At 44.2% G+C, this 16,727-nt stretch overlaps 2 protein-coding genes across 4 annotated transcripts in view; one reads left to right on the forward strand and one right to left on the reverse strand.

Annotated features, from left to right (window-relative positions):
* Window positions 1-2,012, forward strand: part of BBS2 (Bardet-Biedl syndrome 2) — a 23,648-nt gene extending 21,636 nt beyond the window's left edge. For both annotated transcript variants that reach the window (XM_081015840.1, XM_081015839.1), the window contains exon 17: window positions 1,518-2,012. In XM_081015840.1, the coding sequence (XP_080871966.1) occupies window positions 1,518-1,660 (143 nt within the window). In that variant the 3' untranslated portion in view covers window positions 1,661-2,012. The remainder of the gene's footprint in view (window positions 1-1,517) is intronic.
* OGFOD1 (2-oxoglutarate and iron dependent oxygenase domain containing 1) lies at window positions 1,605-16,722 on the reverse strand. 2 transcript variants are annotated; one of them, XM_081015851.1, is made up of 13 exons: window positions 16,272-16,722; window positions 14,508-14,653; window positions 13,692-13,738; window positions 12,802-12,902; window positions 12,495-12,611; window positions 10,859-10,950; window positions 10,022-10,150; window positions 9,465-9,578; window positions 8,567-8,646; window positions 6,803-7,092; window positions 5,736-5,858; window positions 3,967-4,025; window positions 1,605-3,502 (listed from the first exon to the last, which is right to left on the reverse strand). In XM_081015851.1, exons 1-13 carry the CDS (start codon window positions 16,471-16,473, stop codon window positions 3,341-3,343), a joined length of 1,662 nt encoding a protein of 553 aa, XP_080871977.1. In that variant the 5' UTR covers window positions 16,474-16,722; the 3' UTR covers window positions 1,605-3,340. The 2 variants fall into 2 exon arrangements, 1 of the variants encoding a protein (XP_080871977.1); XR_013989347.1 differs by lacking the exon at window positions 1,605-3,502 and having other exon boundaries at window positions 6,819-7,092.
* Between the last annotated feature and the right edge of the window lie 5 nt (window positions 16,723-16,727).

The following is a 16,727-nucleotide window of genomic DNA, read 5'->3' on the forward strand; positions in this document are numbered from 1 at the left end:
GCCCCGGAATGAGAGCGGAAGTTGCGCGCTGGCCGTGCGGCGGCAGGCCCCATTAGTGAAAGCACGCCTCATGTTAAGAACGGTTTTGGGTTAAGAATGGACCTCCGGAATGAATTAAGTTTGTAACCGGAGGTACCACTGTATCTTGAAAGGATGTAGGAAGGAGAAAGGGAGAGCAGCTACTCACCAGGCTGCTTGAGGGAAGGGCATACTGGCATTTCCTTTCTACTGGCAATTAAATCTGTTAGTTTGTCATGCGGTAAGAGCAGGGAAATTTGCTGAATATTTTTTTTGCAGAGCTTCTGTTTTGCAGTGAGGGTAACATTTTGGGAAGTGTGAAGTTGTTTCTCTGAAAGAACAGTGCTGTACTAAAAACAAAGCACTCGCAAAGAGAAGGATCTGGTTTCTTCTGGACATTGCCTGTACCTGTGGTTCATCTTTCTTAAAGCAGCTGCAGTAGCCACTCTAAGACAGCTGAAAGGCAGAGGGCAATCTGCTCCTTCTGTTGCAAAGGTTAGGGGAAGATCTGATTTTGCTCCCCATACCATGCTACTGATCGCAGTGTCTTCTATATCTTCCCTCTTGGCAGAATGATTGGCATTGCTATACATAGCACTATGAGGCAAATGTTGGGCTATCCCCTCCTCCCTGGCAGCTGAATAGGGTATGCTTTCTGCAAGGGTTAAACCATTGTGTATGTGTGGGAGGGGCATAGAATATAGCTGGTACAAAAAATTGTTATTGGCACAGTATATTAGTCTAGTCCTGCGATACATTTGTCAGAGTTGCAAATGCTCTGACACTGAAATGCTCCTTTACTCCATTTATTTTGTATGGAGTCATGAGGGTCTTTTCCTTTGCATTTAGGCAGGGCTTTGGTTTTCTGTTGCATGATGTAAACCCCCTAATCCTTGGCCTCTTTTCTTCTGCATTACCAGTGGCCCTTTCCTAGCATCCTGGATTCCTCCGGGGGGGGGGGGGGGAGAGATACTGCCACACAAGTGCTGGTTCAGCATTCTTCCCAGACAGAATTGGTCAGAGGGCAGTTAGAAAAATCATGAAGTAGCAAAATGGATGAGAGCAGGTATCTCTGAATAAGCTGTCCCTGTTCTTTATGGGAAAATGTCAGTGGATGGACTCTGTTCTTGAACACATTTCAGTGGTGCTGCAGAAGCTGGTTAACGAGATTCTTGAACTTGTTGCAGTCACTTTGCAATTTGTGAAAGAACTGAGTTTTTCAGGTGCTAAACAAAATACCTGATTTTATCAGGACTTAGGGCAAAATGGCAGTGTGATGATTGTTTCATGTCTTCATCCCTTTTGTAACAAGATCAAAGGACTTTGTTACTAGGCCATACTGCAGAACAGAGCTTTGAGGAAATGGTGACTGCTGCGTCAAAAATTATTATGCACATTCAACCTACTCACATTATTATTGTTTAAGGTTGCAGAGTTCATTATATACTACCAAGTGCTTAGAACAGTCTTTAATAATTATTTTTCTTTCTGTCCTGCAGTTGGTAGGCCCAAGACACAGGTGATTGCTGCATGCCGTGAGGCTATTAAGCACAACGACGTTAATGCACTCATCAAGATAATGCGTGTGGGAGTCACTTCCTCTTTATTAAAGAAAAGATTGACAGAGACTGCGGTGGGATGATCGTTTTAAAAGGCAGTCAGCTCAGTGAGATGGGCAAAGTAGCAGCTGACGTATCACACACCCTGGAGCCTGCTTGGGTAAAGGAAGTCCAGCAGAATAGGATGCACATATAGTGCTCCTGTATAGAAATATTACTATGAAACTCTTAGCAGGAGCTGAAGTCTATAGTAGTGGGAAGAGAACAGAGAAACAACTGACTGTTCTACACTGTCAGAGAGGACCAAAGTCTGAAAAGGGAATGTTGGTTATTTATGAATCTTATATAGCCATGTATAGTATTTTTATTGATGAAAGCAATAGTATGTTGCAGCACTTAAGATCGGTAATCTTCAATAAAACAGACAGACCTCAAGCTCCCTCTTCTCTGTGCTCTTGAGAAATCTGTGATGACTAAATATCATTAGTTGATATTCTTATGATACTTGAGCCCTAATCCACCCTTGTAAATAGCAAAAAAGGAAGTATATTTCATTTATAAAATCAAATATACTGGTACTTCCCTTTTTTAAGTTACCTTAAAGCCACCATTCAGTCAAAAGGTGGGTTATATAATGAAATCCCAACACTACAGCTTTTTATTGTGACCCTCTTGTTTTAAGTTGCTAGGACACGTCCCTAAGTTCTATTTTAAAAATCACTCTTATCATGCCTGAAACAATTGTGCATTGCCCTTCCATGCAACAACGCACAACCCCTAAGCACTACAGCAGCAGAAACCAGCCGACCCTCTTCCCAGAAAAAAAAAAGAGTGTCTTGGGCTTCCATACAACAGTAACCAAACTTGCCAAAAAGGATGACATAGTGGTAAGCAATGGCAGGAGGAACACCCTGCCCCTCCCACCACTGAGAAGAATGTGTTTGCAGCCCTTGCGTAGGATGAGGTAATGGTACAGAGAATGAAATACACATTCCAAATCACCAGTAATTAGATGAAAATGAAGCCCTCTTTTCATAATCTTGGTTTCCTTATACGGTTTCAGCTTGCAAATTTGATTTCTGACAGTAGAGCTCATTCAGACCACCCTCTCCACTTGCAGCAAAGATGAGGTGCAGGTTTTGCTCCCTATCCTACGTATTGGACTGGTGAGAACTTGATGCAGCCTTAATGTAAATGTTGAAGTTGCTCAGGGGTACTGTCCTAGGTTCCTCCAACACCATATTTGTTTACGGAGTGCAGGTAGACCAGCAGCATTCCCATCTGTCTTTGGGAAGAACCAGCTGCACCAGGAGTCCTGTGTCCGGTTCTGGGTGCCACAATTTACAAAAGATATTGACAAGCTGGAACATGTGCAGAAGGGGTTTATCAAGACAATCAACAGTTTGGAAGCCAGGCCTTCTGAGGAACAACTGAGGGAGGTGGGTATGATGCAATAGCCATATCTAAAGAGCTGTCTCATGGAGCAAGCTTGTTTTCTCCTCCAAAGGCTAGGACCTGAACCAATGTCTTCAAAGGAGATTCCGACTCAACTTCAGGAAGATCTTTCTGACTGCAAGAGCTGTTTGACAGTGGAACAGACTCCCATGAGAGGTGGTGGACTCTCCTTCCTTAGAAGCTTTTAAGCAGAGGTTGGATGGCCATCTGTCATATAAGATCTAGTTGAGATTCCTGCATTGCAGAGGATCGGACTGGATGACCCTCGGGACCCAACTATACAACTCTTTGAGTCCATGTGGCAACTGTCATTCATAGTAAACAAAGCAAATGTCCCAGAATCCAGTTTGCTCTGTCTCTCTGGCTGTTTGCTTCAAACAATGGTGGTTGATATACTTCACAAATTTCAGTGACTCTGGGTCTCTATAAACCAAGGCCAAACAGTTCATCTCTGGAGTGATCAGCAGCAGCTTGAAGAAAAAAACCAAAGGAAGTGTTAAGGAAACAAGCTGATACAATTTACTTCTGCAGAAGACAGAGAGGCGACATTCTGGTGTCAGGGTCAGGTTAAAGAACTTATTCTGTACACGTGTAGAATAAGTGAATCAAATTCCTGCTCCAGTTAAATTGGAAAAGGTTTCAATGCAGATTCCTTGAAAACAGCAACACTACACAGCCCTCCAAATTAGAGGTGTGAGCAAGAAGATATCCCCTTCCCACACCACTGTACTGCCCCCCCTCCCCAAGCTTAAGCCAATCTATGTTTTGCTATAAGAAAAAAGAAACTGGCAACGTGAATTGCTGACACTTCAGGAAAAAGTACTCAGTTGCCCTGTGCATGTCCCAAACTTATGTATGGGGCGTGGGGAGCATGGAGTAAACTGCTTTCAAAATGGTCTGATAAAGCACAAGAGGGGTAGAGACAACTGCTTACCTCTTCATCTTCATCTTTTGCAAGGTATGAAGTAAAGCCACCATACTCCACGTCCCAATCTTGAAAAAAAGAAATGAGCAGTTGTCATTTGTTTTGTAAAGTTTTCCAAAGTCACTGCTCACTCCCACTGAACTATTAAGAAAAGTTGTATGCCAAGCATATGACTTGTTTTAGATGTAGATTTTGTCAAATTTACCTCAAAAGAACATTCTAGGGGCAGCTTATGGTTTCTAACACAAATACAGTGGTACCTCTGGATGTGAGCAGGATCCGTTCCGGAGCCCCGTTCGCATCCTGAAGCGAACGCAACCCGTGTCTGTGGGTCGTGATTCGCCGCTTCCGTGTGACGTCATTTTGAGCATCTGCATGAGCGACGAAATCTGGAAGTAATGTGCTCTGTTAACTTCTGGGTCGCCGCAGAGCATAACCTGAAAATGCTCAACCTGAAGCACATTTAACCCGAGGTATGACTGTACTCATATTCATGGGCTACATAAAGAAATGCAGCAGTATAAAAAGCCCAAATCCAAGTCTTAGCATTAAAATGATGGAACAAAGGTTTTACAGCTTGCCTTTTAACTTTTCATTATGTTTAGGGCAGCCTTTGCCAACCACGTGCCCTCCCAATGTATTGGACTACAGCCTGGCTCTGGCTGAAAGTTGTGTTCCAAAACTTCTAAGGAACGTCTGGTTGGCAAGGGTTGCTTTAGGGGGTGGTGCTTCCTGGATGTCTGAAGGAAGTTTCATTACTCTCCTCTGTCTCAGGCAGCTGAGCAAGTATTTCCTATTCGTTGTCTTCCTTTTAATATAAGAAAAACCCTGTTTACTAAGAGACAAAGCAAGAGGACCAGAGTTCTGGGAAATGCCAATAGACCATTCTTGCTTCCAGTCCCCACATTACACACGTTGGCTGAATGAGACTAGCTCAGCTGAGCTGTTTGCCGGCTGACTTTTGTGCTCAAGCACAGATGCACCCACAGGAAAAGGACACCTGTCCCTACCTAGGTTGTGCTGAAAGCTGTGTGCTATGACATCTTGGATTGCTCCCTCTGGGCATACTTCAAGAAACACTGCGGGAGATGCAAGTCTGGAACAGACCCATCTTGCACTATTTATGGGTCTCTACCCAGCTTCACATAAATGCTCAAGGCAGCTTAAAACCAAAAGAAAGCACACCAATGCATTTGAGGAAGAATGCCTTTAAGAAGGGCTTATCTTAAATTTAATGATATAACTACAGGACAGTGGACAGTGAAACAAATTCATCAGGCAGAAGAAAAAAACATTACTTAGAAAATAAATACATGGATCTTGAAGCTGAAAAAAGGTGGCCTTCTAGAAACATTTGCTGAATGCATCAAACACCAAAGAGTTTAGTGGTGATCCCTTTTCTTTTTTCATGAAGGAAAGAAAGACACCCATTTAATTGTGCAATCTGAGGTGGGCCTTCCATAAGATTTTGCCCAAGTTCTTTTATAACAGAAGGTTCTGAGATTGGGTTCACTAAGAAATACAAGTGAGTGTGTTTATATATGGGCCATAACTTATTGGCCGTTTGACTTGCATACAAGTTTGTATTATATATTGTCACATTTTAAAGTATTTATAAAAGTTTTATTTTATGTAGCTTAGAATCTTTACAGCATTATCTTTGCACATAAGCCCTTAAGACATTCTTGCCAAAATTCATTGAGCGTATTGAACAATAAAAATTGGCATCTTCGAGATATATTTCTGCTTTTGTTTTGTTAGCTTAAAACCAAACTAACCTTCACACCCACAGAAGAGCAGCAGATCTAGGGAGAACTCTGTTGTTTCAGCATCATGGACTAGAGTGTAGCAACCTTTGGTCCAATGCCTCAGCTCTCCAGTACACAGAGGGACACTTGAGTCTGAGGGGGAAGATAGCCAAAAGGACATGACTGGTGAGCAGGTGACAGACCCCACAAGTCTCCTATATAGAGCCTAGCATAGCTTCAGATCCCAAGGATTCCCCATTCAACTGTGCACCCCAGCAGCTTTCCTCCAAGCTAAATGACAGGCAAAACACACTCTAACCCTCTCCAGATCTAGTAAGAATAGCCAGAGGCTTTGGGAAAAAACCTCTCCAGTTATGTGCACTTTTGCTCCCCACATGCATGAAGGCAACAAAGAAATGGATGCGAGCTCTGGAGAGTCCCTTTCAACATACTCCAAGGTAACACAAACTACTATTTTTGCCCAGGCAATTCAATTGCGGTACCAAGGAAAGCTCAATTCCACAATGAAGTGCAAAAATTTCCTCAATCTGTATACAGCTTCCCTATTTTGCAATCTGTATACAGCTTCCCTATTTTGCATAGTTCCTTCTGATTTTGCTAATCAAATCATCAGGAGGGGAAGGAAGTTATCTGGGACATCCAGTCACACTTCTGTCTTTGGAGATTCCAGCAGCTGTTGCCTAGGCAGCTTCAAACATACCCAGGCAACTTTAAGGGATACAAACTAGGTTATAAATATTAAATCTGTGTACTCCCAAGGAATCATATTGTCTACTCTTAATAGTAACATATTTAAAAAACCCCACAAAGCCCCTCTAATATGCAGGACTTGATAGTTTTTGGCCAAATTTCCTCTTCGGAACTCACAACTTTCAGAATATTGATTAGCAGAAGCTAGTCTGGTGACGACAAATGAACCCAAGAATATTAATCCAGCCAAAGTAGAATGTAACAACTGTGGTTTGAATTGTCTAGGAACTGGGCCCTGAGCACTTCATCGTTAAGGCATACCATAAAGCAGTGGCTATGTTGAAAAATAAGGTGTCATTGCAACTAGATAGCAGTGATTTACACACCACACACTCTGTTGACCTTGTTGTCCGAGATGCTCCCATGTGCCTCTGTGTACTCCCGACTGCCAGTTTCCTCTTGGCTGCTTTCTCCTTGTGTGCATCTGGAAGAATCCCCGCCTGCAGCAATTTCTTCTTCCCCTTCCTTTTCATCGTCTTCTTCCCCAGGAGCTAGAAAGTGCAGCTTCAAGCCTGTGAAGTTGGAAAGGAGCAGGAAGAAGGCTTCTGAGCGGAATAGCTCCATGCAATTTTTCAAAATGTCTGGCAGGCTCTCCTCTTCAGCTTTGTCATAATGCCTAAAAATGACAAGAAGCATTCTTAAGAGGGGCTACATCACTCTGCACACCTCAAAGATAGCTTGTTCAAATTCTGAACTAAGGCAACCCCAGTTATACAAAGAGATTACATTATGCAAATAAAGCACATGGTGGCTCATTTGTGACGTTGATTCCACTTTAAGATGCAGGTTTTCAAAGCACAGATCATGGGGAGAGGAGACTTTCATACTTGTATCCTGCCTTATTTCTGAGGAGCTCAGGGAGGAGTATGTGGGCTTCTGTTCTACTTATCCTCCTGGTAACCCTATGGAAGTCGGTTAGGGCGGAGAAAAGGTGACTGGCTCAAGGTCACCCAGAATGTTTCATGGCTCAGAAGGGATTTGAATGCAGAACTTCCTGGTCAAAAGGGCTGAATTATGCATTATGTGTGGCATGGATCTGCCACAAAAACAGGTGTTCTTTGGACTCTGCCCATAACCTGTAGGCAAAGCTACTTGTGCCAGGACATCTTTGCTTTGTATGCTTCCCCTGTCTCTGCTCCACATCACTGGCTGCCATGGGTGAGTTTTCCCTGCACAATGACATCACAACACAGGAAAAGTGAGTGGTGTGCAGGAAGACTTTTTTTGCAGCAGCCTGCACTTAGCATTCAGTTCTGCCCCCCCCCCCAGCCTGGTAATCCTCCCATTGGGAAAAGCAAAACTATTGTATCTGTAGATTTCCATCCCACTTTTTCACTGGAGTCCTCAAAATGTCTAATAACTTTTTTTTTAATACAAAAAAAAAGGTTAACCAAGAACCATATGCCCTCAAACCAAACCAAAACAACCAGCCTTACTGGAGAGGAGCTGGCATCAGATAAGAACATATGAAGAGCCTGTTGCATCAGGCCAAAGGCCCATCTAGTCCAGCGTCCTGTTCTCAGTGGCTAACCAGATGCCTGTGGGAAACCTGCAAGAACGACCTGAGCACAAAAGCAGTCTCCCCTCCTGTGGTTTCCAGCAACCAGCAATCACAAGCATTACTGCCTGCAACAATGGAGGCAAAGCACAGTCATTGTGGCTCCTAGCCATTGACAGCACCATCCTTCATGAATTATATATATAGGAGTGGGGGAGAAAGAGTGGGAGAATGGTTCAACTGGAGTACACTTTTATGTCCTCTGCTTCCAACATTACCAGTGGGGTGAGGGACATGAAACAAGGCAGGATGCTGAAGCCCTAGATCCAAATCTAAAGAAGTCCTGCTCAGCCCAATCTGTCTTCGGGGATTTCATGCAGTGTTAAAATATAGAAGGCACTCTCTTGTAAACGTAAAGATTAGCAAATGGATTTACTGAAGTTCTCAGCAAATCAAATACACGAGATACACTCAAATTACAATCGCAGAAAAAATGAGTTCAAAACACACAGCATTGGTGAGCTGGCATGAACACAGTTGACCATAAGAAGCAAGATGCAGTATAGACAGAAGCTGCCTGAAATGGTCCTACCTTTTGTTAGGGGGCCCCCTGCTGCTCCATTTGAGTCCTTCCTTCTTCAGAGCCTCACAGACGAGCTGAAATTTCTCTCTCTAGGAACCAAGGCACATTCAAAAAGCTTTTGAAGCAAGTCCCACATTTCTGCCTAAGCAGTACTAGCCATTCTGCTTCAGTTTGAGTGCTGCATGCCAGGCTGTCTCTAGAAAACTAGAGAAAGCAAGTAGGTCCAAATAGAATTTAGTTAAATCACACATGGTTTTTCGTTTTCTTGCAGGGGAATGCCTCACGTAGCTGATCCTTGGGCCTCCATCTTATTAATTGCACCAAAGTAATGGCATTCCCAGCAGTGAGGGACCTTACTCAGCCCAAGGACTGCACCATCTTATGGGCAACCTTCTGGACCATGCCTTAGTGGTTGAGGGGCAAGAAGCAAAATGGGGATAGAAATTAACCTGCACTACCTTTATACCACAGGCTACATTCCAGCCACACAAGTCACAGGTTTTTATACACAGGTGCTGCAGTACAATAACCAACAGGAGTGAGACCCTGTCAGAGTATAATATCTCTGCTCAGATATGCACTGGCTGTGATTTGTCACCAAGCCAAATTCAAGGCATTACTATTAGTATATCACACCCTTAACAGATTAGGATCTATTTCCATAGATCCCCTCTTGACCATGTCAATCTGCAGAACTGGCACTTTGACAAGTGTCATGTAATATTTGTATCTCATTTGCAAGAACTGATCCTTCAGGGTAGCACCTCCTCCTCTCGGGAACTCCCAACACATTATTAAGCAGGCATGGCATTTTCAACTTTTCTCTTTCCCTTTTTAAACCGTCCTTCTGCTCACCCCATTGTACTGGACAACATTGTAAGGTAGGAAATGACTTTCCAAAACCCACCTTGAGAAAATCCTTTAGAAGGGTCTCAGACCGATCTTCAAACTCCTCTTGGATCTGGGCCTGGGAATCCATGTCTAGATAAACTGGATTGATCCAATCATATAAAATTTCGTGCTAGGGAAAAATGAAACAAGGAAAGGCTAAGAAAGAAAAATCTAACAAAATATCCATTATGAAGAAATCTCCCTCACCAGGAACCCCCTTTAGGACAAGAATCTGGAATAATTTTACTGAGTGGACTCTATATCTGAAAAACGTGCCCTTCCCTTTACTCTGAGCTAAAATTTGATGAAAAATTTGGCATGGATGCCAGGAAACATAAAACTGGTGTCCCCTCATTTGGCCTGTTACAGGCACAGAATTTCCTGCCCCCACTTGAGTGGAATTAAACTTCAGCCCCAAAGGATTCTCTCTTGTGTGGCAGCCTAGTGGCAGAAGAAAAGCAGAGACCAGTGTGGAATCTGAAAAGTAGGTGTTTGTGCTCCCCTGTCCCATGCAGCAACTGAGTGGTGAATATACTGTTGAATTAGGTCATAGAAAGAGCAACATTTATTTACATCACGAGGGAGGTGAGGGCTCCGTGGCAAAAGCGGTTCCACATAGCGCACTGGCCTTGCCACCGAGGGACCGTGAAACCAGCCGCTCACAGACAAGCGGCACTTCCCTTCGGAAACAACCTCAGCCACCTGGAATGGGAGAAATCAAAAGGACATGCTTTTAGCACTTTTGTCTTTGGCACAGGGACCAAAGAGAAATCACAAAGGGGCTTCTACTGATTTAGAATTGTGTCTTACACCATCCTGAAGACTGGGCCATAGCAAGATTTGAAAATAAATCTAGTATCAATTATGAAGCATCAGCTAAATGAAATGTCACAGATCAAAGCTGCACCGAGCCAGATTAACTCAAGTTTTGAACCAAATAAATAAAACATGTCTGTGGGGTGACCAAACTATATGAAGCTGAGGCCGCGGAGATATTGAGCACCCCTAGCACTGGAGGATCTGGCTAGGGTACTGAGTCTGTCTGGTATTCCTATTTGCCTCCTGCTCCCAAGTGCTCTAGATGAAAGGCAAACCTACCCCAAAGCACAGGGGGAAGGCTACCTATGGACTGTCAGGCTTACGCCAAAGGCAGCTGTCAAAGCAGAACGAGGAGCTGAAAATTTAGGTTTGGAGAGTCAAGACAGAAGGCTAAAAGCTGGGCTCACAATGAGTTTGGCTTGAAGGTCTACCTTCAGGCCCACAAATCACAGGAAGAGGGCAGGCATCAAGTAAACTGGAAGGCCGAGTTTCCTGGAACATAGGGTATATCAGAGGCTAGGAGAAGAATGTGGAGGAAAATTATGGACACATGCACAGAGGATGTAAAGAACAAAGAGAGATGTTCCTTGCCTGATGGAAAGAGACTGGTGATACTTCAAAGAAAGTGAGCGAGTTCCATGAAGGGACCACAGACTTGACAATCTCCAAAGGCTGGAAGTTATCTGCCGGGGGGAAAGTATCACACAACGTACACCATTGAGTATGCAGTTCTAACACCATAGTGCAGTCACATTTCTACCATGACATCTCCAGATCAACCACAAAGCCAGGGAGAAATTGCCGGTTTTGAACCAATATTTTACCTCCTGCTCCTACAGGCCATTAATCACCACCTGCGTTTGTGCAGACTCTCACTATGGACAGCATTCATGACCCACTGAGGTATCCAATCCAAAGTATTGAAAGAGATGGAACGATGAGGCTTACAAGACTCAAGTGTTGCCAGTGTGGTGTAGTGGTTAAGAGCGGTAGACTTGTAATCCGGGGAACTGGGTTCACGTCTCCGCTCCTCCACATGCAGCTGTTGGGTGACCTTGGGCTAGTCACACTTCTCTGAAGTCTCTCAGCCCCACTCACCTCACAGAGTGTTTGTTGGTGGGGGAGGAAGGGAAAGGAGAATGTTAGCCGCTTTGAGCGGGATATCAAATCCAAATCCAAACTCCTTGAAGCTACAGACCACGACCTATTAGCAACTAGGCCTGGGCAATGTATCAAAATATCGCCAGGACCAGAAAGAGGGCCAGAGCATGATGGCTGTTTCGCCTGGTGTTATTTTGCAGGTGAGGCGATACTGTAGTATTTTTACAGGCGCCACATAATATTTGCACCACATCTGTTAAGAACTTGATTGTTTAGCATGGCAGCACCGACGCTTTGGAACTCCCTGCCTATTGATATCAGGCAGGCGCTTTCACTGTAACCTTTTTGGCACCTGTTGAAGACATTCTTATTTAGACAAGCCTACCCAGATGTTTAGAAGGTTTGTATGAGTTAATTTGTTTTAGTCTATTGTGGTTTATACTTTCGGTATGTTTTAAATTATGGTTGTGAATTTTTAGTGATAATTTTATTGTTTTATCTTTTTTGTAAACCACTTTGAGGTTTTTTTCTGCAATCAAGCAGTACAAAATACTTATGAAATAAAATAATAATAAAATAATAATAATAATAATAATAATAATAATACCAGGCTTTAAAAATGCCTAGATGGCTGCTTGTCCCTTGTGTGGTCTGCTGGCCATCCAGGTGCTGCAATATCAAGGAATGTTCACATACACTCTAACTTGTGATCAACCAGGGTTGGCAATCAGTGCAACTGCTATGATAGAGTCAGATCCCTTGAGTTAGAGCAGCGGTGAGGGGAGAATCACAGAGAGCTTAAGGCTAAACTGGATTGTGTGGTATTCATGAGAAGTGGTAGGTGGTTCTCAGGATACCAAGCATGGGGGAGGCAGTTACAGGAAAACGCTGGAGAGGTGAGGAGCATTAAAATTATGTTTCTCACAGAAAATACTGTTTGTCACAGAAAAGGAAAACCTTACAAGCAGTATTTTGGCAGCATTCTAATGCAGAGTTAAGATAGCAATTCTGCTATTCAAAAGAACCAGCTAAAAGTAGCATGGAAACTTTACTTTTATAGCTTGCTTGCTTAGAACCTACAACAGAAAATACTGCAGGAGGAACTGGATTACTGTATTGCACCTACCATCTGTGCTGAACAGATCCAGGGTACCTCCGTCACTTTTATCCCACGGTGGTACAAGGTAAAGGATGAAAGCAATTCGCCGTCCCTCCAACTCGTCATCGTGGCAGAGCAAGGCATCTGCAACAGCGTAAGATTTAGCTGAGCAAGATCAGTGCTGAGTGTACTGGATGTGCCAGATAAACTATCAGGCTTTAGTCTTTTGCCCAAACCCTAGGTCAACAGCATCCATCAGAGATACTGTTCCCAGACCCTCCTACCAGCACAGCGAACTCATCTCTGCAACAGGTCCTGCAGGTAGGTTGCTTACCTGTATATTCATATTTAGCACAGGACAGATCAATGGTTGACTCCAGCTCCACTTGGGTTACATCAGAAAGCCAAGCCTGGAACTCTTCAAAGAGAACTTTTCTAAAAGGAGGAACAACATGGAACGTGAGGCTGCTAAACCTCAACCATTTATGTTGCATGTGGAATAAAACATGACCTTTTGGCATCTATCTTTACTGATAAAAAGACCATGATCCACCTGAAAGGTCTCTATATACTCCAAACCATGTTAAAAAGCAAGCAAAGGTTGAGTAGGGTGTGGGGGCAATGATTAAAGATATAGTAGAAGTCCAGTCAGCACATATCTCAGTCAACCCACACATTCTTCAGTCCACCCCCACCCTAAATCTTGTCTAAAGGACAGAGACCTGTTAGATCAGACCAAAGGTCCATTTGATCCAGCACTCTGCTCTCACAGTGGCCAACCAGATGCCTCTATAAAGCTCATAAACAGGACATGAGAGCAACAGAACCCTCCCCTCTTGTGCTCTTTATCAATGGGTATTCAGAGACATACTGCCTCCAATACTGGAGTTATCTTCACATTTAAAAGGAAAAACAATTAAGATGGACATGCCTAGTGCTCAAAATCCAACACTGAAGCGTGGCTTATGATCGCTGACCCAGAAGTAGGTCCCAAAGAAATCAGATGGGCTTACTTCCAAGTATGCATTGCTTTACAAGTGAGGGGATATAACTAGCATAACACAAGCAAGCAGGCCAAATTGCCACTATCTTTTTAAGTATCTTGGAAAATTAGGTCGTAGTAGTTGCTCTTGTTCTCAGCATACACAAGAACACCCCTGCATCTTTGACTTGGCCATCATAATCCACAGTAGTCTTTGGCACATTACAAAGCAGCAATTTTACCTTAAAGCAGTGATGTAAGGCCCTCCTTTGTTCTTCAGGTCATCAGACTATGCAACAAGAAGCAACAAGAGTTACAACTTTTACCCTACACTCCAAATGGCTTTTATGGTAACAGCAAATTGCATTTGTATCTGGATGATCTCCCTAAAACAGCTGGCCAAATCCAGTCCCCAACCCCCACCGCATGTCATCTAAAAGGTGTGCAAGGAGAATGAAGAGTCCCCTGTGAAGAGGGAGCTGACCAAGTAAGCTTTGCCCTCCTCGGTATGGTCACTCAAAAAAACAAAAACAAACCACAACTATACAATAGCTAGTAGTATTTCCTCCTGATTCCCCCCCCCCCCAAAAAAAAAGTATGGAAAGGAGAACCCAAACACATGAACAGAACTTGAGGCCATCCTGGTCTCCCAGCAACATTCTTAGTGGAGAGGTTGGGCAGTGGCTGCAGCTGCTGTAAAGAAAGCTCTACCAGCCTGACAGATTGTGCATAAAACTGATCTGAGCTCTCAATCATTATCACCACTGACACTGCTTCTGAAAAATAGATGTATGAATCTGATAGCCATGCCCTATAGGAAAATGACCATAAGAATCCATCCAAAGTAGGGAATTTTGTAACTAAATAACTAGTGCCAGAGTTTGCTTTTTCTTGCACTCTTCCAATCCCTTATCTTTTGGTGTCATGTCTTCTAGACCATAAGCCTGGAGGGTAAGGATTGTTGATCATTCTAAGATGCTTTAGCAGCCTTCTTTGGCTAGGGCAGAGTAAAAAACAAACAAAAAACTTTTAAAAAATAAATATGCCAAATAAAGCACCTGCTTGAATTTGTACAAGTCATTGCACTTTTCATGGAAATCCAGGCTCAAAAGTTCCTTTTGCAGACCTTCTGAAAAGTCCTCATTTTGGAAGAAGTTTGGGATGACACAGTGATGGAAAGGAACAGGATCTAAGACAATGGCCTCTGGAGAAAACAAAACAGACAACAGCTTCCTGAAACACATAACACAGCCCTGTATACATTTTACTGTGCTATCTAGCTGCAGGCATGTAAGTCTTAATCCTGACAAAGTTGGCCTTTTCATCATCAGTTCTGATACTTAAACCAAATTATAGACAGCATATTAGATTATAGTTAACTTGCAAATAATTCTCACTGGGTGAGGTGACCTTGGGTCAGTGAGTCTCTCAGTCTAACCTACCTCACATGGGGTTGTTGTGAAGATAAAAAAATAGCGTAGGGGGAGAGAACACCACCTGAGGTGCTAGGAGGAAAGGTGGGGTATGAATGTAATAAATAATGAAGCTCATTAGTTGGGGGCCAAGTGGCATTCAGTTTAGGAATGCAGGGCATCCCTTAACCCCACATACATTATCGCTGGCTCAGGGCACGCTGCATATCCTCCTTTCAGGCCAATTTGTAGGGCTTTGTCAACCATTTTCACACTGACAACTTCAGGGATTAATGAGAGTCTAGCTGAGTCCCAGAGCTTGTTTTCAAGGACAGCATTTGTCCCTGCAGTCTCAAGCAGTTTTTGAACACTGTACCATCAGATGACTCTTCCAACATCAATCTGTGAACATATGGAAGGCCCTCTGGATCAAGCCAAAGACCCATCTAGTTTTGCATTATATTCCCACACCTGCCAAACTATGGGAAGCCCACAAAAAATCATACGCCCATAGAACACTCCCAGTCATGACTCCCAGCAACTGCACACGACCTCTGATCCAAAAAAGTAGTATGCAGGCATCACAACCACTAGCAATTGATAGCCTTAACTTCCATGGATTGATCTAATCCTCTTTTAAAGCCGTCCAAGTTGGCAGCCACCATCACATTTTGTATTGCTGAAATCCACAGTTAAATCTGGGCTGTGTGAATAGGTATATCCTCTAGTTTGTCCTGAATCTCAGCTTGGCCCTGAGATCTACTATTATGAGGAAGGGAGAAAACCTGCTGTCTCCCTCGCTCCACATGTGTAATTTTAGAAATACTGTACACATTACCCACCCTTTTTCTAAGCTAACAAATCCCACGTGTTGCAGCCTTTCCCATAAGGAGCTGCTCAAGACCCTTGATATACAACGTACAAAAAGTTATTAAACCCAATTTGGCTATTAATTATAAGGCAGCCGACAGCAAGGCATAAACACAATAATTTGGCTTCTAATAGGCAAAGGGCTGTTCTTTTACAAATTCAGAGTTCTCGACCGTTCTCCGATATTTTATCCTCACAGCAGCCCTTTAAGGTATGTTATGCTGAGACAGGTACCAGCCCAATATCCACCTAGCGAGGTCTACGGCCGAGCGGGGTGTGTGAACTCGGGTCCAAGCGCAACTTTCTGCCCCAACCCACCACACCACTTCGCGAAACCGGTTCTGTCGGCGCGCCCAGCTCCCGCACTTCCAGTCTTGGGCACTTGGGCAGCACAACGCAGGCACTGGCTTCCTACTTCCATGAGGACTAGAGTCTTGGAGGCGCCCATGGAAAAGGGGTCCTAAGACGGAGGGCCCCGCCCCGGTCCCGCCTCCCTCGCTACTTGCTTGCCTCCCTCGCCTCCAAGCCCCGTAAGCCTACCGTGGTCGAGCGCTTTCTGGCAGGCCCAAGCCGCGGTCACCTTCTCCTTCAGGGCCGGCTCCCTCAGGGCTGCAGAAAACTCCGCGCGAACCTCTTGCTTGACCCGCTTCTTGGCCGTTTCTCCGTTGACGGGCGAACCAGAGTTTTCCACACGAGCCGAGCGGCTCCTGCTGCGCCTTCCACTCATCTTCCCCGCACGCATGTGCACAGTACGCAGGAAACTACGGCTCCCGTCATACTTCACGCTTAAAGGCGGGCCTTATTCTTGGTCTAGCCAATCGTAGCGGTGGGCGCGAGGCGAGAGCGGGAATGAGCGCGAACGAGCGAGAAAGGTGAAGGAAACCACGCAGAGATAGGATACGTACTCTTACGCACTCTAGAGTCTCCTAACCAGCTGCTAGGATGGTTAGTTGAGAGGCGGGGCTGCCGCGGGATGTTTTCATTGGCTGTGGCGTT

This window comes from Podarcis pityusensis (genome assembly GCF_964106645.2).
Source record: "Podarcis pityusensis genome assembly, chromosome: 8".
Taxonomy (NCBI): domain Eukaryota; kingdom Metazoa; phylum Chordata; class Lepidosauria; order Squamata; family Lacertidae; genus Podarcis; species Podarcis pityusensis.

Coding starts and splice junctions, on each gene's coding strand:
- OGFOD1 (XM_081015851.1), bottom strand. CDS start 16,473: ATGCGTGCGGGGAAGATGAGTGGAAGGCGCAGCAGGAGCCGCTCGGCT. Junction 9,579..10,021: donor GCCCTCACCTCCCTCGTGAT/GTAAATAAATGT, acceptor ATTTTTCCCTAG/CACGAAATTTTATATGATTG. Junction 5,859..6,802: donor CAAGGTCAACAGAGTGTGTG/GTGTGTAAATCA, acceptor CTTCCCCCTCAG/ACTCAAGTGTCCCTCTGTGT.